This window comes from Eulemur rufifrons, chromosome 7 (assembly GCF_041146395.1).
Source record: "Eulemur rufifrons isolate Redbay chromosome 7, OSU_ERuf_1, whole genome shotgun sequence".
Classification (NCBI taxonomy): domain Eukaryota; kingdom Metazoa; phylum Chordata; class Mammalia; order Primates; family Lemuridae; genus Eulemur; species Eulemur rufifrons.
Genome location: NC_090989.1, coordinates 219662121 through 219686679, shown reverse-complemented (window position 1 = coordinate 219686679; position 24559 = coordinate 219662121). Strand labels below are relative to the sequence as shown.

The 24559-nt window shown below is 37.1% G+C and overlaps 1 protein-coding gene across 3 annotated transcripts in view; it reads left to right on the top strand.

The window, feature by feature from the left end:
* The window catches only part of LOC138388354 (aldehyde dehydrogenase 1A1-like), a 38615-nt gene extending 22539 nt beyond the window's left edge, over positions 1-16076 (top strand). For all 3 annotated transcript variants that reach the window (XM_069476386.1, XM_069476385.1, XM_069476384.1), the window contains 6 exons: positions 947-1049; positions 2677-2861; positions 7523-7687; positions 9851-10008; positions 11553-11627; positions 15485-16076. In XM_069476386.1, the coding sequence (XP_069332487.1) occupies positions 947-1049; positions 2677-2861; positions 7523-7687; positions 9851-10008; positions 11553-11627; positions 15485-15557 (759 nt within the window). In that variant the 3' untranslated portion in view covers positions 15558-16076. The remainder of the gene's footprint in view (positions 1-946; positions 1050-2676; positions 2862-7522; positions 7688-9850; positions 10009-11552; positions 11628-15484) is intronic.
* Positions 16077-24559: the final 8483 nt, after the last annotated feature.

Here is a 24559-nt window from a genome sequence, read left to right as displayed (position 1 = left end):
GATAGAAAATAATCTTGAAGGGAAATGATCCACAAAGGAAAAAAATTGAAGACAATAGAGGCAACTAGCATTAGAGAAGAAACCAGAATAGTAGGATTCCAGCTAACTGAAGTAGCAGCAGAGCACAGATCCAATTTCTTTCTTCTACTTCACTGTTCAGAGTGTGTGGGTTACGGGGGAGGAAAGAGGGAGAAGTCTATCAGTCAATCAACAGTTAAGTGAGCCCACTGTGGAGAGATGCTACTGAGGAGAGGTCTGCAGTGTTGGGGTATCGTCACTGCTACCAAGGAGGTAACAATCTGTTTGGGGAATTTATATGTATACAAATAATACAATCAGAGGCAGACTCTAAAAGAATCTTCATGAAGTTCTTTGGGAGGCCAGGAGAAAAGTGTCGTTTCTATCTAGAGTCATCAGGATTCAGAGAGAGAAGGTAAGATGTGAGCTGGATCCCAAAGAAGGGTAGAACGTGGAGGCAGCCGAGGTTGAGTGGGCATATGATGAGAAGAGAGATGAGATTCAGGAGGTGGTGAATACGCCAGTTGGGCTGGTAGAGTTCTCTGGGTGTAAGTAGAGGGATGAAAAGTCATAATAGATAAATTTTGACTGGGTCATGATACGTCTGATCAATCCATAGAGAGATGAAGTTCTGATTAAAATGAAAAATAACCTCCTATGTAGACAATCAGAATCAGCTCTCATGTTCTGTATCTCTGCTCTCTTACTTATGAGCATTTTTCTGATTCCTTGGTGTCTGCATGCTTGGAGAAGGGAGCCTTTTATATCTAAAGGTGCCAAATCTTGAAAACTGTTAGGGGTTCTTCCAAATTTAATTTAACTGTGAAGTTTAACTATCACACAAATATCATATAAACTTAAAACACTAAATAAACCTGTCTTCCGGAGAGAAGATTAAGCCTTCTCCCTTTGTAATGCTCCATTTCAGGTTGGCAAACTGATCAAAGAGGCTGCGGGGAAAAGCAATCTGAAGAGGGTGACCCTGGAGCTTGGCGGGAAGAGCCCTTGCATTGTGTTTGCTGATGCGGACTGTGAGTATGAGCCGCTTTAACTCTTCACCCTGAGTCCTTTGTGGTGTCTGATCATGCCATTCAATGAACTTAAATTTTACAAAAGGGTTTGTTTCTAACTTCAAAGTGTAGGGAATTAATCAGAGTCCAGAATTACTCTTGAATGTCTTTTAAATCATCCTAAACTTATAAAACATAGATAAGTTTAATACAAACACAATTTTTTTCTAGTTTGGAATAGATTTCAATTTCCTCACATAAATTCTGAATAACATAAACATTTGGCATTTAGGAACAATGGTACGGATAAAATTCCATACCTTTAATTATTAATGTCATATTAAGCGTAATGAGATACCCTGGAGACATGTTAGACTGAGACCAAATGGGGAGACAGCAGTTTTCCATTTGCCGTCTCCCTTCTCTCTGTGTCATAAGCTCATTAAATGAAATGTCCAGAAGAAGATCACACCTACTATTTAAATAAATTCTTTTTTTTCCCCTTAGCAATTATAGTTGAGTTTAAATACAAAATCTACAATTATGAGACTCTATAATATTCTGGGTTCATTCTGATTATATTACCAAGTAGCATCCCAAAATTACTTGGTAAATATTAGTTAATTAGCAGAAGTAGATGTTGAACTCTTTCTTTCACAGCTCCATTATTTATTTGAGGCCATAAACACAGATGCTGCATGGAATTGGCCCATGTTGCTATTGTGATCTTAGTTGAAGTTTTTTGGAACATACTACCTTATTAAACATTCTATAAACATGACAAGATTCCCAATTTTTCTAAGGTTTTCTGTAAACCACTCCCACTACAACTTAAGCAGATATGATGACTTTACAAAATGAATAAAAACAACACCCAGTTGCTATAATGTTGAGTTGAATCTTCAGTATGCAGAAAATTAAAATGCAAAGAAAACCTTATTCTTATTTAGGATCTGCTAATGAAGCAACCTAATTCTTCCTTTTAAGGTACATTCTACTATCTAAAATAAATTGATAAGAATTTATAGGCACAATATGTGAAATAATATGATACAATTTATATAGATTTTGAAAATGTCTTTGCTAGAATGAGGTCATCAGGTGGGTGAGTGATTCTGAGTATTAGTGGGTTTTTCCTGTTGTTTTTTTTAGTTGTTTTGGTTTATTTTGTTTTTTGTTTTTTTTCCCCACAAAGATCACTTTTCCTTTTGAGCAGAGTATTTAAGATCTTTTGAGATTTTTTAATGCAATAGTCATTTCAGATTTCTTTGTTATCTGGTTAAAACATGAGGCCTGAAAGAAATATTCATAGTCATCTAATTAAAAATGGAGATATTTATAAAAATCATTTGAAATGAGATTTAATCTATGATAAAATCCACATTCTTGATAATATCTATATTAAGGTTATAATAATAACAACTATTTTTGTCAGATTATACTATTTTTTGCTATTATTTCCACAGTCAATAAAGGATCAGAAATATTAATTTGTCACCAAGCTGTTAAGAGGTAGATTGTATTGAGCCCATGTCTGACTATACAACACATAACTTTTCATTATCACCATATTGCCTCTAAGAAATATACATACAATATATAATCTTTAGAAAATATCTCTTCTTCAATGTGAATGTCTTCCTTGCAGTGAACAGTGCTGTGGAATACGCACACCACGGGGTATTCTACCACCAGGGCCAGTGTTGTGTAGCCGCATCCCGGCTTTTTGTGGAAGAACCAATTTATGATGAGTTTGTTCGGAGGAGTGTAGAGCGGGCTAAGAAGTACGTTCTTGGAAATCCTCTGACTGGAGGAGTAAATCAAGGCCCTCAGGTAAGTATACAATAGAAGGGATAGCATTTTAAGAGGACAAGAACAAAGTATCTTCTTTAGGCCTAGATTTTATTGAATAAGATTACTTCCCATCTATGTGTCTTCTTAGGTAAAAATACTGTGCCAGTTTGGTGATTAAAAAAAAATCAATTCCCAATGATAAAGAAATCATTCTGTTTTTGTGTTGCCCAGTTTTCTTGCCTAGAAACCATGTAAGAACCATGCTGGAAATTAAAGACATGAGGGAAGTTAACAAACGCTATAAAACTCTTGCTCTCCTCAATCTGCACACCTCTTGATTCCTGTCTACCATTCTCTATCCACTTCAAAGTTCTTCTACTTTCCTATCATTTCTTCCTCTGAATCAATCCTCCATCTCAGCTGCCATCCCATAGAGATGCACACCCATAAATCCTCTGCCAAGTTCAGTAACTCTGACCCTCTAATGGTAGCATGAATGTCCTAAAAGGTCCTAAGTTTCTGAGTTTGTGGCAAACTTCTCATTTTAGTTATTAAAGCTCAATTATTCCCCTAGGGCTTCTAGTTTTCTTTGAACCATTATCAATAAAAGTGTCTCTCTTAGCAAAGGTCACCTTTTCCTCTTCCTTGCACAGTTCTCTGTTCATTGTCTGTTATTCAAGCTCCTACACTTTGGTTCTGAATTTCCTCCTGCCCTTTAAAGTCTTTCTCTAAAGCAGTGATTCTCAACTAGGAGCAATTTTGCTTGCCTCCCCCAGGGGATAACTGTCAATGTCTGGAGACATTTCAAGTTATCACAACTTCAGTGAGGAGGGGTAGTTCTACTGGCATCTAGTGAGTAGAGGCCAGAAATGCTGCTAAACATCTTACAATGTACAAGAGAGCCCCCAAACAAAATTGTCTGGCCCAAATGTCAATAGGACTGCTGCTGAGAAATCGTGCTTTAGAGAATAGACATTAAGCTTTGGAAGATTTATTCTTTCATGCTAAACTTATACACTGTTCTATGCTGTTGATTTGAAACCAAACACTATTCTTGACTTATTCTAAGCCAAAAATAAATTCAGTGAACTAAAATTTAGTGAACACTGCTGTCAGCCAAGCCCTGAGATAGGTAGCTGGCAATGCCAAAAGGAACAAGGAGGACATGATCCCTGACCCCATGGAGCGGACATTCTAAGTAAGTTAGAAGAGTATCTTGGACTTTTCTTTCCATCTAAGACATCCAAATAGAAGAATCTTAGGACTTAGGCAATGCCAAATATTAAAACCTAAAAGCCCTGGAATACCTTCATCAGGAAATGAAGTAATTTGTTTTATATTGATCCCATTATTTTTTGCATTTGTTTTGGAGTTTAATGAGTACATAAAAGTAGTTGCCAAATTTTTATCGATAACTTTTCAAATGGATGCCAAGAAATATATTTAATTCAATATGACTTGGTCACCCATTCCATAAAAGAATAGAATTCTAAGTTTTCTCTTGTGATTATTTCACTCTCTAAAATCTATGTGTCTATTTGTCTAAAAGTAAAGCCCTTTGCGATTTGATTGACAGATAGCTGTTAGATGATGGATGGATAGATTTGAAAAGAAGACAGAAGAGAATATATAAGATACTTAATACTGAACATTGGTCAGGCAAGACTTTCTTCCATTAGGGTTCTGCACAATTCAACCAGAGTCTCAAAAACTGGGCTGGAATAGCTCTTTATTTTTAAGAGAAAGGAGTTCAAATAGACTGCTAAAAATTCTTCTTCATAGGATTCTAAAGTAAATAATCCAGTGATCTGATTAATGTGAGACTTTAATCACTATAAATGAATAGATTTTTATCACAGGTTGCACTAAGTAGGATAAGTAGGTATGTTGGAACTTTGAGAAACAAGACGGAAAAGCCCCCAAGCTTCTTTACATTTAAAAGTATCCATCTGTTGTTATGAGCAAGAGCTTATGGAAAAGGCACCCTCATTCACTGAGTTTCAGTCTGTTGCCTCATCCACTGGTGGCTGAGTGAACTGAGGCTTTTTTAAATATAACTATAGAATCTTTATCATGAAATGTAAAAACAAAGCAGTTACAGAGAAAATAATCACCATAGAGGTTTGTTTTGGAAAAAAAAAAGTAAGAGTTTTTTTTCATTTTGAAGATTACAAACAAAATATTTGGGAATTAAAACATGCAATATATATACATATATGTATATTTTATATATTTGTATTATATGTGTATTCATATATATATATTTTTCATCATTTGTAAACCGATTTTCCTATTTGACTTCATAGACAGAAGTGTGCATTTCTTAAAAACTTGGAAAAATCAGTATTTTAATTTGAAAAAGAAGGGATGATATCCACGTAAACTGTGTCAACATTGTCAGCAGAGTAGCATCTTGTTACAATGTGGAAAGGTGGGCCTTTGAGTTACAGGCTGAATTTAAAATCCAACTTTTCTGAGACTCTATTTTCTCATCTGTAAAACAGGGATAGCAGGACCAAGCTTGTGGGATCATTCTGCAGGGAAATGAGATAATCCATATAATTCTTCTATCTGAGGGTTGAGCTTATATGCTAAAGTCTCTGTTAAGTAAAAATTATATGTTTCTATTTTCATAGTGTGGTGATAATTATTATACAGATCAATGACTTTTTCACTGTCATTGCTCTTGTTGATCTGTGGTTTCTAAATAATTTCAGTTATGTGTCAGTGTCTTTTCTCAATTTGTCTTTTTCTTCAACCCATCAAGCCTAAGGAATCAAAGAATTGCACATTCAAACACATGAAAACGTGTGCTCTGAGACTGTTAGAACAATATTATTGATACCAATCATTTCCTCACACAGTAGAGATCCCGGCTACTCCTAGCATGGAGCAGTGCCTGAGGTCCAGAAAGAAGGCTAAGATCACATAAGGTCAATCTGACAACTCCTGAAGAAAGTTTATATTTACACTCAATGAAAGTTACCCAAACCAAACTGCTGTGTCCCTTAGTATAGCTGAAATTTTCTGTCACTAACCCGAAGCTCCAGCACAGTGTTCCTCAATCTTTCTTGTGTCTCTGAATCCCTCAAGGATTCAGCAGGTCTGGGGTGGGGTCCGAGAAGCACATTTTGCTACCAAGTGATGCAGAGCTGCTGGCTGTAGGACCCCATCAGTAGCAAGGCACTGAGATATGAGGTCCTGTAGTTTTAGAACTTAGTGACCAGCTACGTTTTCCAACAAACAAATCCTTTCAGCCTCTGTCTCTAGTACACATGCAGGGATTGGATCGTCACCGGGTATCCATTCTGCTCACAGACAGGGAAACATATCTTGAAATAAAAACCAAAAATCACGTGGAGGGCATAGTCAGATTAATATCTTCGAATAGGACATGGATCCTTGAGTATTTACTGAAACACTAGAATATCTTAACCAAGCAGAGTCTCTCTAACACTACCCCCTTAGTCTGATTGTGTTCAATTTAAATATCTCTTCTTAAACGCACACTACAACTTTCTTCATTTGTGAGAAATGAAGAAAGGTTTTCTTTTTGAAATATTCTTTTAAGTATGGTTCACTAAAGGGCATTGAACAACATTGTGTCAAATATTGTGCCAAATTTTAGAAGATAGTTTCTGGTTTCAAATAGCACTCAATCTATGAATAGTTAAATATGAGAGCTGGGGCCTGGAAGATTTGCAGAGCCAAAGAAGAGGATAAAGAACACTTTCTAAGTAATGAGAAGAGACAAGTTAAATTGGAAAGAGACACTATAGTCGTTTAACTCCTGGATCTCATGTTTTGCCTTTAATCCTTAATCCCCTCCACACCTGAGACAGGCAGTTTTACCAATGATTTGGAGACCAAGAGTTACCCAATCACTCAACCTCCCAAAGCAGTATGAAACAATACGTAACCAATGCCAGTGCACGGGGAAGAGGAATGTGTTTCTGGTGTTCACAACCAGAACTCTGGACTCATCTTTTTCTTATAAAAATATATTTAAAAGACCATTTAAGTTTTGTAATACTTGTCTTATATTTAAATGTGGTTCATTTAATGAAGCAGGATGGTCACAATCAGGACAGGCCAGACATTGGAATGAAACATATTGACTGTCCCGATGTGACCTGAACCCGGAGGATGCCTGAACTACAGTCAGAATGGGATATCCAAGGGGATGGACCAGCCCAGAGGGGATGGTTCAGGAATGGGGAGATTCAAACATAGGCACAGGAGTCTTCTGAGACAAATCCAAAAGCGTGTGCTTTCCAACTGCCGTATCTACTTAAACCCAGCATCAAAGTTCTCTTTGTCTCCATTCACTCCTTTTATTAATATTTCAATTGGGACTACAGTTTCTATGTAAATGTATTAGATTGTTAACAGGGATTTCTTCTACAGTGAATAAATGACAACTGTGTGAGAGGTTTGCAGTACTGACATGCTTTTCTTCTATAACTGTGAAACAAATGCTAAATACAATTATCCATCTATAAGGGTTCTTCTCTAAAAAGTCATGAGAAGAAAACATACCCAAAGAATGAATTTGAGCCTCTGCTAGCTGTTTTGATTCAATGTTTGACTTAATAACAATATCTTAGCATTTTGAAACCCTCATTAACAGGCCCAGCAATGTGTTATCTTTATAGTGTCTTTTTTTTTTTTTGCCTTTTCATGTGATATTTTTCAAACAGATTGACAAGGAACAACATGATAAAATACTTGATCTCATTGAGAGTGGGAAGAAAGAAGGGGCCAAACTGGAATGTGGGGGAGGCCCCTGGGGGAACAAAGGCTACTTTGTCCAGCCCACAGTTTTCTCTAATGTTAGAGATGACATGCGCATCGCCAAAGAGGAGGTAAATGGTTTCATTCTGTCCTGTTGTTGCCTTGCTTTGTCTCCATGTGTGTATAGATTCTCACCTCTTTGAACATCTTTCAAAATAAACATTACTCTTTATTTCTCATAAAGGTTTATTTGTGATCAAGACTGAAAGTAGTAAGGAATCCATTGGGCCAGCCCAAAATTTTCAGCCAAACAGATCAGGATGCTGAGCAATTTCTAGGTGCTTCCTTCACAGCTTTAAAGTAATGGGGAAAAAATTCTGTCATTTGTGACAACATAAATGAACCTGGAGGACACTGTGCTAAGAGACACATGCCAGGCACAGAAAGACAAATACAGCATGATCTCACTTATATGTGGGATCTAAAAAAGCAAAATTCGTGGAAGCAGAGAGTGGAATGGTGGTCACCAGGGGCTTGCGGAGTGGAGTGTGAGAGTGGGAGATGTTGGTCAAGTGTACAAAAGTTCATTTAGAAGGAATAAATGCAAGAGATCTACTGTAAGGATCGTGACTATAATCAGTAACATATTACATACTTCACAATCGCTAAGAGAGTAGATTTTAAGGGTTCTTAACACACACACAAACATAAGTACTTCTACCTGCTGGTTCCATATTTGCCCTAGGAACTTTTTCTACACAACAGCCATCTATGTATTTGAAAACAGCATTCATCCCAATGTCACACCCCACCATCCATGTGCTCTTGGCCCTGTGTTTTTCAGCTGTTAGTCCCCTAATTTTGTATATTGTATTTAAATATTTGCTAAGTTTATGTATATATATAATACGTAAGTTATATATATATATATATATATATACACATATATACATGTATATATATGCTCACCAAATATTTAACTAAGATATACTACATTAGTTAGAAAGATTAGTACTGTTTACTTGTATATCTTGATTGATACCATATAGGAAAGATTAGGGAAAAGATCTTCAGTCAAAGAAACATTCATTATGTTCACACATTATTCACAGTAGAATAGCTAGCTTGCTACTTCAAAGTGGAAGCCTGGAGCCATGTGCTAAGTTCAATTAAAATTATGAAAAATGTGAACACATTTAATGCAGCAGCTGTATGTCTGGTTCCTGGGTTACAATGTTGTGATTAGATTTACAACCTTAGGATATGCACTCAGCTTCTATGACTCGTACCCCCTAACCCTCTAACACTTAAAGCAGTGATGAAAACCAGAAAACAATTTGTCATTTCTGATTTTTATCTCCTCTCATTCATGTTTCCCAAAAATTCTGGTAACACTCAGGGGAACCCCCTCTTTTATTTAATTTTAGTAAATGTCCTATTGACTATAATGTAAGTGCTTAATTTTTAAGAGAAAATCCAGTTATCTTTCTTCTGCCTGTGGCTGAGATACAGAATAACTTGTTTGGGCTGCACTAGCTGGAGAGTCTAGCAAAAGTGAGAGCACTTTAGGCTAAAATAAGCAAATTGTGATTTTTAGTTATTTACTGCAACTACAGCCATTGTCAATGAACTCAAGCTTTGATTGGTACAGGGTGTTTCAGGATTTAAGCTCTTGCAGTAATGAACCATTCTGTTTAGTATGTGTAAGGTGCATAAGATTTGGCTACAAAATAGAATCTGAACAAAAATTCATGTTGTTTTACCTACCTTGAGTAATTATGAAAATATCTAAGTACAGTAAAATAGTTAATATTTCAACCAATGGTATACTGGTATTTAAAAGACAATTAATATTATCAATCATTCCTATTCATTTCTCCAGAAGAGCAAGCATTGCTTTCTGGAGCTCACTCTTTATATGTAGTAACTTGGAAGATGAGGAACACTAGGGAGAGAATTTTAAATGGCCCTAAATGAAAAAGAAATTCTGAAGTTAATGATTTGATGCACAATTATAAGTTCTTGGAAGCTTCATTCCAACATCTAGAAAATGAACATTGCCTTAATTATTTGTGCCCTATCTTGTTCCAAAGGGAACTTAACACATGACCATTACCTAGTCTCACCTACCATTTCTGCAGCTATCTGTTTGGATTCTTACACATAGGTTTGAGAATAGAAGCAAAATCTTAATCAATTGAGGATAGTTTGTAAAAAAGAAATTGCAGTATCATGTGAAATATTTAGTTTTAACCTATCATTTTGATTTCTTTAATCCATTTCTTGTGGTATAGATATTTGGACCAGTGCAGCAAATCATGAAGTTTAAATCTTTAGATGACGTGATCAAGAGAGCAAACAATACTCACTATGGGTTAGCAGCAGGAATCTTTACCAAAGACCTTGATAAAGCCATAACCGTGTCCTCTGCTCTGCAGGCTGGGACAGTGTGGTAAGTCAACCCTAAGCAATGCAGCGTTTTCAATGTTAAGCACATTAACAGGTTACCTTAAACCCTTTGAGACTTGGATTTTTCATTTGGAAATACATGGCTTGCTAGAAAAGCAGTTGGTGCCTTAAAAAAAAAACAAAAATCAAAACCAACAAACAAAAGAAAAAGACAAATTTGAGGTTTTTGATTTTGGAAAAACAGAATGTTACATGTCTAATTGATGAAGCTTGCTCTAACATTTCACTGGGTGTCTTAGGAATTCCCAGTCAGGAATATCTGTACAATTAAGACAGAGGGGAACATATTTTTATTGCTATATATCCTAGAGCATAATAATATTGTGGCATTGTACCATCCTATCAGCTGCTTGGTGTTTTTAAAACAACGATTGAATTTCAGAGTTGCTGGGATTTTACTCACATTTTCAAAGTAGGTGTGTGATTTTACAATGTAAATGAGTATTAAACAAAGCTAAGACAAGCTGCCTTTTAAAAGTGTAAATATATTAAAATAACTATTACTCCAGGATGGGAGATGTGGGTAATTACTGTGTGGTCCAGTGAAAATGTAAAATGCTGAGAATTAAGATAGTAAGTGTTGTAACTGAGAAAACATTTGAATGTTATTTCAGGATCAGAATAATGATTAAAATCTTCCAAATATAATACAATTTTTCTGAAACTCACAATGTTTGTCCCCCTATCATACTAGCATAAATGGAGGGAAAATTATTTAAAAAGAACATTGTTTTCTACTTTAAAAAATATTTTTTTCTTTTGTGTGTAATGAGAATCATGTAGGTAATAAGATTTTGCTCTTAACTTGGCCACCAGGAAATTTAATGCCAAACAAATTATTCATGCCCTGCATAACTGCATTCTTATTTGCCCCATCTTGATCTTTTATTGTAATTATTTCTTGACTTCCAACTATTAATATTTTTGTAATTACATTTGTTCTTATAAGCATCTTTAAACACTTTATGAGACATGATAGGGAATAAATAGAATGATAATTAAGTCCAACCTGTACCAAGACCTCTGTTTAAGTAATTTATTTAACCAATTAGTCAGGAAAATATGAACTGAGTAATATGATACATATTGCAGTTGCAAAAGAAAATCTAAGCTATTAAATACACAAATCTCAAGAGAACTGCAAAGCTTATTGAATGTAGGCAGTAAGGAATAAAGGAACACCCACCCAACAAATTCCTGTCTTCTGTAAGCCATGTCCTTTCTCCTATGACATATTAGCTATTCTAGAATTCTAACTTGTATAATTCTAACTATGATTCTCAGGGACATGATATACTGCCAAAAAGGCTCTACACATATACATACACACATACATATATCATTTTCTTTGTTTCTAGGTGGCATATATCCATATGCTTCTGCATTCTAATTTACAGTGCTGCTTTTTGCTACAATGAGTATGTCATATTGAAATTAATGGAGCTCTTGAGCTTTCTAAATTTCTAAAATTGCCAAATAAAAGTTATTTCATATGTTAACTATCGTCTATAATGTACTTCTATTCAGGGTGAACTGCTATCTCGCGGGATCTTCCCAGTCCCCCTTTGGTGGCTTCAAGATGTCTGGAAATGGACGAGAAATGTAAGAATAACTTTGTATTGATATTTCAGAAAAACGGCTTTTACTCCTAGGAAATTAAATCACAGTTACCACCTTAAATAAAACCTGCTTCTGTTCTTTCCTGGACCCAATAGCTTATTAAATGTTGGCTGTACCCCCGTAAGTGCGGAAAGGTGCTGGCAGAAGGGAAATATAATTTATTAAGCTCCTACTATTCATAAGGGTCTGTATTAAGCACTTTATAGTGTGATCGAAATATTGCTTACTTTTAGAATTGTTTGCTGCATATATGAATGAAATCCATGTGGGAAACATCTCCAGAAAGGAGGTGAAAAGCATAAAGTGGTGATTGTGATAAATGTGCAAATATAAGAACACTCCAGTTATTTGAATATGCCCCTAACTAAGTGAATTAGGTGCCTTATCTCGGAAATCATCAGGGTAAGGGGAATGATTCTCATTTGTTGAAATATTATTGATGTAGACTCTAAAATTTTAAGTTACCTGAATAAGTTATTTTTGGAACTAAAATATAAACCTGAAGGGAAATTTGACTAAGGGAAACATGTTTTATAGTAGTGAATAGATTGAGGATATTTATACATACATGTATTTGTGAGCCTTCAGTTGCTTTTGAAGCTGGGAGATACAGACTTTTTGTAAAAGTGTTCTCACACATATGTGAGAAAATAGTGGCAAGATGTTCGGTTAAGTTTATTCAAGTAATTTAGCCATTTTGTTTCTTTAAATTCTCTTACGTTTACCAATATATTTAAAATTCTTGAAGAAAAAAGATAAATCATATGCAATCCTTGTGGAATCAAACATAGTAAAGCTGACAATTTGGTAAATAGCAAGTAAAAGTAAGTCTTTCTCAGCTTCTAAGGGTCATGCATCAAATAGCCATGCACTTTGTCATTTGTCTTAATAAATCAGCAAAATTACAATTAAACAATATTTTTAGGAAGCCAGTAAAATGGAGGAATGACAGAATGATCTGTCAACTTTCTCAACTTGCTACGGATAAGGTCCTAGGGACATGACACTGTGTTCCATCCTCTACATAACTGTGGTGGCAGGAGGAATGTGTAAAAGAACCTGCACACACTAGATCAAGACTTCTTACCTCACCGGGGAAGAGAAGCAGTTTAAATGCAGAGCAAAGTATTGAAGGACAGGAAATCTGGATAGCACCAGACTTTAGCATTTAGGGTGGCATGTCTCTGTCAGTATTTTCATCTGTCACACAGGGTCAAGGATTGTGGGTGAAGATAGGAGTGGGCAGAAGAAATAGAAGGTCTTTTAAGCTCCTTTCCATGGTTGTATGGTTCTAAGTCCAGCGGAAATTCAGTGGAAAAAAAATGTAATGGTAGTTGCTAGAGAAGACCTCACAGAAGAGATGGGACTTCATCTGGGGCATTCTTGAATGGAACATTATGTGTGGTGTGCTGAAGGGCTAGTGAATTTGGTTGTTTGGTTGGTGTGGATTTATGGGGGTGAGAGAAGTATGATTCACAGTTAAATATGATATAGATTAAAAAGTCCTGAAGCCAAGAAAATTGTCTCAGATTTTACTTGTAGAGTAGTGAAGAGTCCTTGGGTATGTTTAGAATGTTTTGAGGAGATAGCAGCAAAAGATCAACCCATGAAAAGGACAAGGCATATCTGAGAAGACATCATTTGCATCTGACCAACCTGCATTTAAATCCTGACTCCACCACTTGCTGGCCATGCTGCCCGCTTCAAGTTGTCTAACTTCTGAGCCTCCATTGCTCATATTTCAAATGGAGATGCTAACTTTCCTCTAAAGATGGTTATGACATAATGAATGTCCAATCCCTAGCCTTGTAACTGTCACAAAGTGGAAAGTCAACAAATGGTTTCTTCCTCCCCTAGTTTCTTCTCTTTCTAATATCTATTACTGGAGAATCCCTTGGCAGAACTAATTTCTTTATACAAAAAGCTGGAACAAAAGATAGATTACTCTGAAGGTCGGTTAGTTCATTGTTGGCCCAGCTATTTAACACATTTTTCTGGGAACAGTGAAGATAAAATAATCAAAATGGATAAAACAACTTCAGTAGACCAAACTTGTAAATTCTGTTGAATACAGACTTTAAGGTTAAGACATAAGTGAATCAAATAAAAATAAAGGGTTGAAAACAGGAGTCAACCATCAATAATTTCCTAAGTGTCAGGAACATAGGTATATATAATGTCCCAGCCTGAACAGGACAGTAATCACATTTATTACTCTCTGGAGAGCTTCAGGTGCCATGTGACCCAAAATACAATGGAAAGCCTATGGGTTAAAATTATGGGTTAATTTATCTAACTCTATGAGATAAAATACTATCCTTTTAATGGGTTTCAGACAACCGAGGCTAAACGCTTTAATTGCTTGGAAGAACATGCTCATTGAAGCTTTTAAAAGGTATTTTAGAAGCTTAATTGCCAAAGAAAATAATAAGTGTAAGAATATTAGGTTACCAACGAAAAAAATAATGTCTTCTACATGTCTGTCTATATCACAAGAACAGAAGGGTAGATATGGATCAAAATCTTATTTTTCTGTAAGCTTACATGTGCGTGAGTGTTGTCATTTTAAGAATATTTTTATTTATTTATTTATTTTTTTATTTTTATTTATTTTTTTTTTAAGAATATTTTTATATACATGTCATTTGATCCTCAGGTCAGAACAATGCAGAGTATAACTGAGCCCCAGTCCCTTTAGTTGTCTCTTCAACAAAGGGTAAATCACAGTCAGTTTCTAAGACTGGAAGGAGGTCCCCATAAACCTGATAACAACATAGGAGGATCCAAATGGTCTGACTTGTATTAATTCCTGATCATTTCGGTTGGACTTGAGTTATATAAGCAAATGATAGTGGATAGAGGAGGTCATATAAAGGGAAAAAACCAACAACTGCTAAACCCCAAGAGCCTGAGTGTAGGCCAATCTACCCTTGTCTTCTTCCTTAAAAAGAAAATAATCAAAAAAAAAAAAAAGAAAAAGATCAGAAAACTTTAATAAAGGTCAGATTTTTTTTTTCAGAGAATCAAAAGATATTGCTAAAACTACAGCTACAAAACATTTTGTTTCAAGCCATATTAAAGCCCCTTAGAATGAAAGTTTCAATCCTTCATCATTTTTGTGCCAATTCTGTACACTTGGTAAATTCAAGCTCTGCTTTAGTTTACAGTTTTGTTGTACTACTATTGAATGATTATATATCATTACCTGTCTGCTTATACTATATTTGTCTTAAAGTGAATTTAGGCTAGAAATGACAAAATTCTTATTGGGCTGAATTGTCTTTTGAGTAGATAGAGCTTTTTAAAATCAAGTAGGATAATGTAAAAAAATGGACAATTTCTACAAAATCAACTGAGAGTACATGATTTTTTTTTTTTTTTTTTTGGCAGAGTCTTGGTCTGTCATCCTGGCTAGAATGCAGTGACATTAAAGCTCACTGCAACCTCAAACTGCTGGGCTCAAGCAATTCTCTGGGCCCAGCTAACTTTTTCTATTTTTAGTAGACACAGGGTCTTGTCGTAGACAAGGGTCTTTAGTAGACAGGGTCTTTAGTAGACACAGAAGAGTGCTAGGATTACAGGGTGAGCATTGAGCCCAGCCTACATCATTATTTAAAAAGAAAGGGATCTTAAAAACATATTTCCCACAAATAGATTTATGTAAGTCCAGACAGTTTTGGTTGGCTAGCTACTATATAAAATGCTCTGTACACAGAAAATATTTTCCATTGTACCTAGCCAGATAAGCAAGAACAAACTTGTACCAATCATGGACTACAGTACATTTGCACTCTATGCTAAATGGTGTTTGTGGGTATTTTTTTTTTCCCTCTCTCTAGGGGAGAATATGGTCTCCATGAATATACAGAAGTCAAGACAGTCACAGTGAAAATCTCTCAGAAGAACTCATAAAAAAAACTACAAGAGTGGAGAGAAATTCTTCAAAATCTTCTCCTATAGTCACTTTACAGAGTGGGTTTTCAATACAAAATTGTTCTTTTCATGATTTTCTTAAAACATAAGCTAATCATGGTGTTAATACTATCCACAGAAAACTTGACAGATAGCTTATTCTGAATTATTTGCTTTCTGATATGTGACCCCAAGTCCTACCTGAAATAAAAAGGGTGGATTTGAATGCCAAATCTCTGAAGCTCTGTCATACTCATGTGCTTTCATTTGTAGCTACTTGTCCAGGATAATCATTTCATAGAAGAGGACCAGCTGTCATTTAGCTTCTTTCCCTTAAGGACTCCTTGAAGTACTTAATATACATGTTAACCTGCAGAGTGAGCTGCTCTGTTCCCAGTAGTTATGAAGTCCTTGGAGTGTCTTGAAATGTTTCCTAGATCCATGTCTGCTTGTCAAATGAAATGTGAAATACTCAGCTGTACGCTGAATATGAAGCTTAATAAAAACAACTTTGCATGACCCTTGTTAAGTTTGAATTTTTTTTAAGTAGAAGTTTTGGTTTTGGTGATTTACTCTGCTTGCCACTCAAAAACAGCATTAAATTGAGCATAAAGATACATGTAAAATAAAAGTCTAATCCACTCATTCTCAAATGGGTAAAGAAACATTTTACAGAGGAATTCTTGATACCAATGGCACATATTTGAGTTAGATGGCATCAGTCCTTCAGGAAGCATTATTGAGTTCCTACAAAGTTGTGGGCTGGGCACTAGTTAGGTGTTGTAGAAAATAGGTGAATAGTGAATGGTCCCTCATCTCAAGCTGCTTTAATTTAATGAAGAAGAAAGATAATCCCTACCCCAAATAAAGGACGGGGCATAAAATAGAAGTGAGGATTCTGGAAACCACAAGAGTGCAGTAACGTGACAAATGCATAGTGATGAAGTCTCAGAGAATTGAGAATGGCTTCCTGAAGAAAATTTGACTGGATGTGAACCTTAATGATGAGCAGATTTGCAGTGACTAAGAGGGAAAGAGGTTCTACAACATAATCTCTCAGGGCATGTTTCACTGAAAAACAATTTGAAGAAATTCTATGGAATATATTTTCCTCTCTTGAAGTTTCAAATTGCACATTGGCTGCATATTCTAAGATCAGGTTCTGAGAAGTCCTGCAACCTATTTAGTATTGTTTTAATACAGTTTTTTTTTTCCAAATTTATTTTAGCAGAGACCTTGCCTTCCCCCTACCCTCCTTTAACACCAATTATCATTGAGAAATCCATGTTGGAAGATCGTGTTTCCTGCAATGAGGGAGCACTTAGGGTTCTAAGGAGAGATCTGGGATCAAAAGGGAGCAGCTGGAAAAATGCTCTCTGTGTAAAACTGACTACACCATGATGACACACTGCTGCTCTCCGAGCAAAGAGTGGCTGTTTGTGTTGTCATCCTTCTGTTGTGCTCCCATGCAGTGACTGCCTTGGGCCCAAGTCAAATCAAGTGACTATTTGCATACTACTCTATGTATTCTAAACTGTTTTTAGTTCAGCAACTTAGAGAAACATTTTTTTCAGATTCAGATTTTATATAAATGTTTATCATTTTACATTAACAGATATTGCAGCAACACTGTTGTTTAGACGTGATACTAGCTACCACAGTCAAGTTTAACGATGTAAGAATAAATGAAACTCATTAGCTTCTTAGACTTCTGATAATTTCAACTTTAATTTTGAGAGTTTCTCAAAGTTGTGTGGGCATATAAGATTTGCAATTTGGACTCCTTTGTAAAATGTGGGACATAATTATTGTTTGAAAACTGTAGGAACCAAAGTCTTGGGGAGAACCGAAAGGTTTCTAGACATTGAAATGGGAAAATATCCAAATAGAGAGGAGGGTTGTGTTTTCCTAAAACAAGATAGTACCATTTTTAAAAGACATTTTTTAAAGATGTGTTTAAAACCATGTGCAAATAATAGCTATATAAGTTAATACTGTAATGGCATCCCACCAGAACATTTTTTAAATGTATAACAAAGAGGGCTGAGCACAGAACCAGACAAAAGCCAGAAGCAAGTTTAAATATTTGAAAATTAAATCTTCATTGTATAAATAAGACATTACAGGATTAAACAGAAAATATCTGTTTTATATTGGCTCCTTCTGAGCCTCTAGACATTATTTGTATTCCATTATTTGTATAAAGACCATGTTGACAATAATTCTTAAAACCTTGAAAAGTTAAAGGGTATCTCATTAGCCCTTGTGCTACAGGAAATACAGGTCAGAAATTTTATCATGAAGAATTCAGTTTTGCAGTTATAAATATCTAAAGTCCTCATTTCCACATGGCAAGAAGTATTTTGAGCTCCAGGAAAACCAAACTATGTGACAGAAGTTGGAATTCATTGTTCAGACAGAGATGTCAGATTTCAGATAGGCATTCTCTAAATGTCTACTGAGTTTTTTCCTTTTCTTTTCTGTTTCCTTCCTCCTTTTTTAGTTCCTTATTAGGATACATACTTCTGGCTGTAGAGTGTTTTCTTAAATTCTTGCAACCAACTCAAAATAGAGGCAACTCAAGGTAGAGAATTTTAGCCATTTCTTCACATAATTTGGGAGGGAGCCATGAACTAAAAGGCCTTTTCCCTTAGTGATGCATGTAACTTTTTGAGTATGTAATTTCACTTGGACGTTAAGAAGTGCCATTGCACATGTGTAACGTCAACCAGACACTTATATTCCGGTGGCTTTCTCAGAGTATGCTAAATAACCAGGTTACATTTTTACATAAAACACAAATTCCCCATTAGAGTTTCATTTGCTGGTTTACCCTGGGATTTTTTTTTTTTTTTTATGTTCCCTGAAGATGTGTTTGAGCCTTTATATTCTGTTGGTGAAAGGATATATAGGAAAGAGAATTGGATGCTATCAAGCAATGTATTAAGTGCTTATTATATGCCAGAAGCTATGCAAAACACTTTGATCTTGCATGAATGATTTCATTTGTTCTTACCACAACTTTCTGAAGTACATACTATTTTTATTCCTACTTTACGGATAGATGAGAAAACAGTGGTGTTATGTGAAGTCCTAGTCTGTGGCAGACCCTGGACTCAAATTTGGGTCAATCACTTAAGGTTGACGTTACATTGCCTTTCTTTTTGCACCCTCTTTTCTTCTCCTGTGGGCTTTGTTTCATGAGCATGTTCCTAATCTCCCTGGAGGCCTTTCTGTCTTTGTCAGAGCCCTGGAAGAGAGCCCAGCCAGGTTACTAAGGATGGCACAGTGTACTGCTGTGTCCTTGTGTGCTTCCACCCCACAACTAGTTCATTCACTTACTCATTCATGAGTTGGTTTATTTGTTCACTTACTAAGTCAACTTTTCTTCGCTTTTATTGTTTGCCCTACTTCTGATGCTTTTCTCTTTGCACACTCCTTAGTCAAACCTCCACGCCCAGGACTACATTGAAAAGAATATCCATGTCCATTCCTGAGTCCAGAGGACTCCAGACCCACACTACACACCCAGATTCCCAGTGTCTGTGACCACTACTAGTTTTATGAAGGGACAGTGAGGAAAAACCAACTGGCAATAAAACACTTGAAAAAAAAATCTCATCAAGAGATTAATTTTATTTCAGTTGAAACGTTGCAGATGGGGAAGTAGGCTTGAAAGCCTGAAGGCTCTAAAGCCAGGCAGCCTTGAGTCCAAATCCTGGTTCCACTAGTTCTCATTGTGGGATCTTGATCAAGTTGTCACTTGTAATGTGGGGATAAGGATGGTGCCCAAACCATAGGATGGAAAGGTCAGATAGGATCATGTAAAACTCTTAAAAGACTTGGCAAGGCACATGCCAGTCATGGTTCTAGGTGCTGGGGACACAGCCAAGATGAAAACTGAGAAAGTCCACGCTCTTAATGATCATAGGCTCTAATAGTGGGTGGGGGTGGAGACAATACAGACAAATAACTATATAATATTCAGAGAGGTGATAAGTGCTAAGAAGAAAGATAAAGCAGGATAGTATCTAAAAGTAGCTATGGAGCAATTGGGTTACTCTTGAGAGAATGTAGGGGAGGAAATATCAACCAGAACAGTTCCTTCTTTACCTGTTTACATACTGTGCTTCAACAACAGGTTTGAGTACTTCTGTGTTGCACTGACTCCCTCATCTAACAGGCCTAAAAGTTTCAGAGTGTCAGACCTCAGCGCTCTGCAGGAGCCTTTGCACACCAGCTCTGAGCCCAAATTGGAGCCCAGGAATTTGGCTTCTTCATTCAACAGAGGATTATTAAGAAAATTCTCTGTGGAGGTGAATCTAAGCATGAAAGGACACCACAGACTTTCTCCAAAGAAGACAAGGTAACATAGATCTGCCCTCTTTTGTGTGAATGTCTTAATCCTGTTTTCCAGAGAACAGATTTAGGACCCCAGGATCCCTTAAAAAATATCTCCTAGGAGGATTTATAGGGCTGGTGTCTGCTGGGCATCCCAGAGGTCCCTGAGGCATGCTGTACAGGACAGACTGGGAAAAACTCTCAGGGTTACTAAAACCAACTTGGGGATGTCATTTAGCAAATTTAACATTTAACAGGACTTTCTCACACTCACCAATAGATTATGATGTTTTTAAATTTCCCATTTCTCTTAAAAAAGGATAGGCCTCATGTAAGAGATAATAAGCCCAGTCTCAGACCTCATCAAAATTAGAAATGGAGGAAGAGACAGAGAGAGTTGGCAGGCACCCAAGTGAGCTCGCTTAGCTGCAGCCAAAGAGAGCTAAGGAAACACCAAAAGGCGCATGTCCTCCTCCTGATTTCTGCCCATTCCCTCAACACAGGTGAGTGCCAATGATGTTAAGGAGCCTTCAGTGCACCACTGGGGGTCTCCTCTACTCTCAGATCAACACAGTGAAAGCAGTGGCTGTCGGTCATCCCAACGAGGACAACTGGCAATGTCTGGAGGCACTTTTGGTTGGCACAACTGGGTGGTGAATGCTATTGGCATCTAGTGAGTCAAGGCCAAGGATGTTGCCAAACATCCTCTAATGCACAGGACAATCCCAGCAACAAAAAATTATCTGCCCCCAAATTTCAACAGTACAAAGTTGAGAAGCATTGCTTGAAGAAGTTGGGAAAGGTGGTTTCATAGACATGTGCCACCCATTTTTACTTTAATTGCCACGTTTTTCACCCTCTGCGTAAGTTTGGCCTTCTTCATGGAGCCTTTCCTAATGAATCTCAGCCAGAACAATTCATCGCTTCTTTCATCAGACTTCATAGAGGTTTTAATATTAATAACATTGCTATTATAATCATCATTTTCTCCACTGAATGCTAAATATTTTGCATACTCATTTATTCTAAAACCTTTGAATAAGTACCTACCATGTGTAAGGAAAACTACTCAGAGACAGGAACACAAAGATCCGAAAGAGAAGTATCCTGTTCTCAAACAGCCTACAGGTTAGGGGTAGATGGTGCGTTGGTTTGCTAGGGCTACATGAACAAAGGGCCACAAACTGGGTGGTTCAAATGACAGAAATGTACTGTTTCACAGTTCTGGAGGCTGGAAGTCCAAGATCAAGGTGTGGGCAGGGTTGATGCCTTCTGAGGGCTGTGAGGGCAAGAAAACCTGTTCCAGGCCCCTCTCCTCGTGTCTGGTGGTTTCCTGGCCATCTTTTGGGCTCCTTGGCTTGTAGAAGCATCACTCCAATGTCTGCCTTCATCTTAGAACAAAGTCATATTGAATGAGGGCCCACCCCAATGCCTCATCTAAACTGAACTATTAATAATTATATCTGCAAATGGGCCTATTTCCAAATAAAGTCACAGTGTGAGGTACTGGGGTTAGGACTTCAACGTATGAATTTTGGAGGGGGCACACAATTCAAACCACAACAGATGGCAAAGTGATTATTACAGTTCTGTAATTACAGTATGAAGCAGTAAGTCCTGTGAAGGAGGGCAGTGCAGACCACGGAGGAGGACTCCCTGACTCAGACTTAACTTCAGGGAAGACAGCATAGCAAAGATGACAGTACAGGTGAGCCAAATAGGATGCTTAAATTAGAACTCTCACCCATACCACTCCCCTAAACTCCAGACTGCTTCCTGCAGATCTCTGCAGGTTTAATCAATATCGCCGACAGACACCCGAAACTTAATATATCCAAACTGAATTCCTGATTTCCACCCTCACTCCCAAACATAGTCTGTCTACAATATTAAACTCCTCCATTCTCTTATGTGTGATATTTCTATCAGAAAGCCTGATTTGATCTATTTCCAAATTACATTATTTTCAGAATACAACCACTTGTTAGAATCTTCTTTGATACTATTTTGATCTAAATTACTGTCATCTCTGGCAGGTGTAATTGCAGTCACCTCCTACAGGAATCCCTACTCCACCCTCCTCCCTGCCCCAGGCTAGTCTCCATTCAGCAACCAAAGTGAGTGGTTAAAATGTCAGTTTGAATATCTTGCTCTTTTCCTCAAAGCCCTCTGAGATTTCTCATCTCACTCAGTAAAAGCCAAGGGTCTTTCTGAACTGCTTTTCCTACAGCTTTTGTATGCTCACTCTGCTCCAGCTAAAACAGCCTCCTCGCTGCTCCTCAAATCAGCAAGGTACAAACTCACCCCAGGGCCTTAGCACCAGCCCTTTTCTTTTCCTGGTTCACTCATCCCTAAGTCTTCACGGCTGACTTTCTTCATCTCTTTCTAATCTTTGCTCTATAAAGTCTATTTGACAACCCACATAAAATTCTAACATTACCCCCAGGTCCTTCTGAGATCCCTGCTCAGGTTTTTCTTCTTTTATTTAGAATTAACAACTTTTACAATATTCTATACTTATCTTTTAATATTTATTTGCTTTTATGCTTCATGTTTAGTCTGTGTAAGCTCCAGAAGAGCAAGCATTGTTTTTAGAGACAGGATCTCACTGTGTTGCACAGCCTGGCTTCAAATTCCTGGGCTCAAGCGGTCTTCCTGCCTCAACCTCCTGAGTAGCTGGGACTATGAATACACACCACCGCACCAGGCTGGAGCAAGGATTTTTGTCAGTTTTGTTCAATATTGTATTTCTTATATCTAAAGCAGTACCTGTAGATGCTTAATAATATTTGTTAATGTATAAAAGTACAAAGGAAGGAAGCAGGGAGAGAAAAGGATGGAAGGAAGAAAGGAAAAAAGGAAGAAAAGAAAGGTGATCTGGGAGATCAAAATAGATGGCTCTTTATCAACTAAAATGAACCCAAAAGTGACCTAGGAGTGGAGGGTTTAGGGCATAGCTGGCTTGGCACATTTCTAAATTCCTATGGCTACAAGAAAAACCACACTTGTGTTAAGCTCTCTAATATTAGGAGCTATCAGGCAAATTATCCTAACTCTGATTTACAACCCAGGCCACTAAAACTCTGAATGGGCAGAGGACTGGCCTTACAAACATTCTCTTCTGATAAGCAACTGAAGACTTTAAGCCAGTTTCAGCCAGCTTACAGAGGCTCTGCACAAATTGCCTTTGTGTCCTGCAGTTCACCTTTGACTTAAGGAGCGAATTGTACCTTATTTTAATGCTAAAATCCTGCCCCAAGGTGAACTTAGGATATTGTTATGTATATGTTATTCATTGTGTGTGTGCTTGGCTCCCCCATAAATGTGGACAGCTTTTCCACACACCTGATGAATATGTATGACTCTGTTGTTCCCTAAGGACCCTGCAAAGCATAAAAACCCAACCAAGCCCTTCTCTCCTCCAACACAGAGCACTTTCCATCCATGCCAGGGACTCTCTCTTCCAAGTTTGCAAACCAATGTTGCCAATACAGAGCTCTTTTCTACTATTCAGCCATCATGGTGATCTTTTGGATGACAGAAGGAGAGACAGAGAGAAACAGAGGAGCAGGGAGAAAGAGAGAGAGAGAGAGAGAGAGAGAGGAGATAGAAAAAGAAAGAAAAATTAAGGAGGATATGATTTGAGGAATCTCTTCCCGTGGGGTCTGTAATTATAGTTCTCTAACCCTCTGGACACAGTAGTGAACTCCAGTTTCCTGCTGGGAGAAAAATAATCTTCCATCCTTCTTCCTGAATGTTTTCCTCAGATTTGGACTCTGAACTCAACCCAGCCCAGAGTCCATCCTAAGGCATGGTTCAGTGAGCCAATAAAGTTTCCTTTTAAGTCATATCCCTGACTCTTACAATAAAAAAAAAATCCTGATTAATTCCCCACTCACACATGCGTGCACACACACCACACGCACACTGAGGCAGGAAATAGTCCCATATTATGTATGGAAGTATAGGCTCTGAGATTTGCATATTATTATACTTCCTCTCCCTGCACTGCCATGTGTTTGATATACAGTGCACCACTTTTCAATGTTTTGGCAGCTTCATCTGTGAATAAAAGAAAGGGATGGGGCAGGAGGCAACAGTAATCATCACAATTTATTTTTTCTTGTCACATGAAAAGAAGAAATCTTCTTGGATAATTCAATACTTTGAAGAATGGCCCAGAAACACAAGTAAAAGCTCTCAATGCCTCTTCCAGCCAAGGAGGCCTCAAGAACAAGGGTGTCCAACTTTTCTTTTGAAGAAAGCTGTAAATTCATCTCACTATTTTGGAATATGAGGAAAATATTTTTAAATGCCTCACTTTGCCTCCCTTGTTTTGTTCTGTTTCCCTCCTGCTGCTCTCAGGGAGTATGAATGAAGGAGAAGCCATAAATGGAAAGGACAAGACAGAGAACTGTTTTCTTTTCTTGAGTGTTTTATCACTAAAATGAAAAGATTATAATAGTAATATTCACTATTTATTAAATTCTGCTAGGCACATCATGGTGTCATTTAATCCTTTTAGTAACATATAAGTAAGTTACAATATTAATCTTTTTCTCCACTTTACAGAGAAGCCTGGGGCTGGGGAGGTGGGCTGGGAACTTGCCCAGAGTCACAGCCCGTCTTAGCTGCTGGAACCATTCTCTAAACTGGGCACT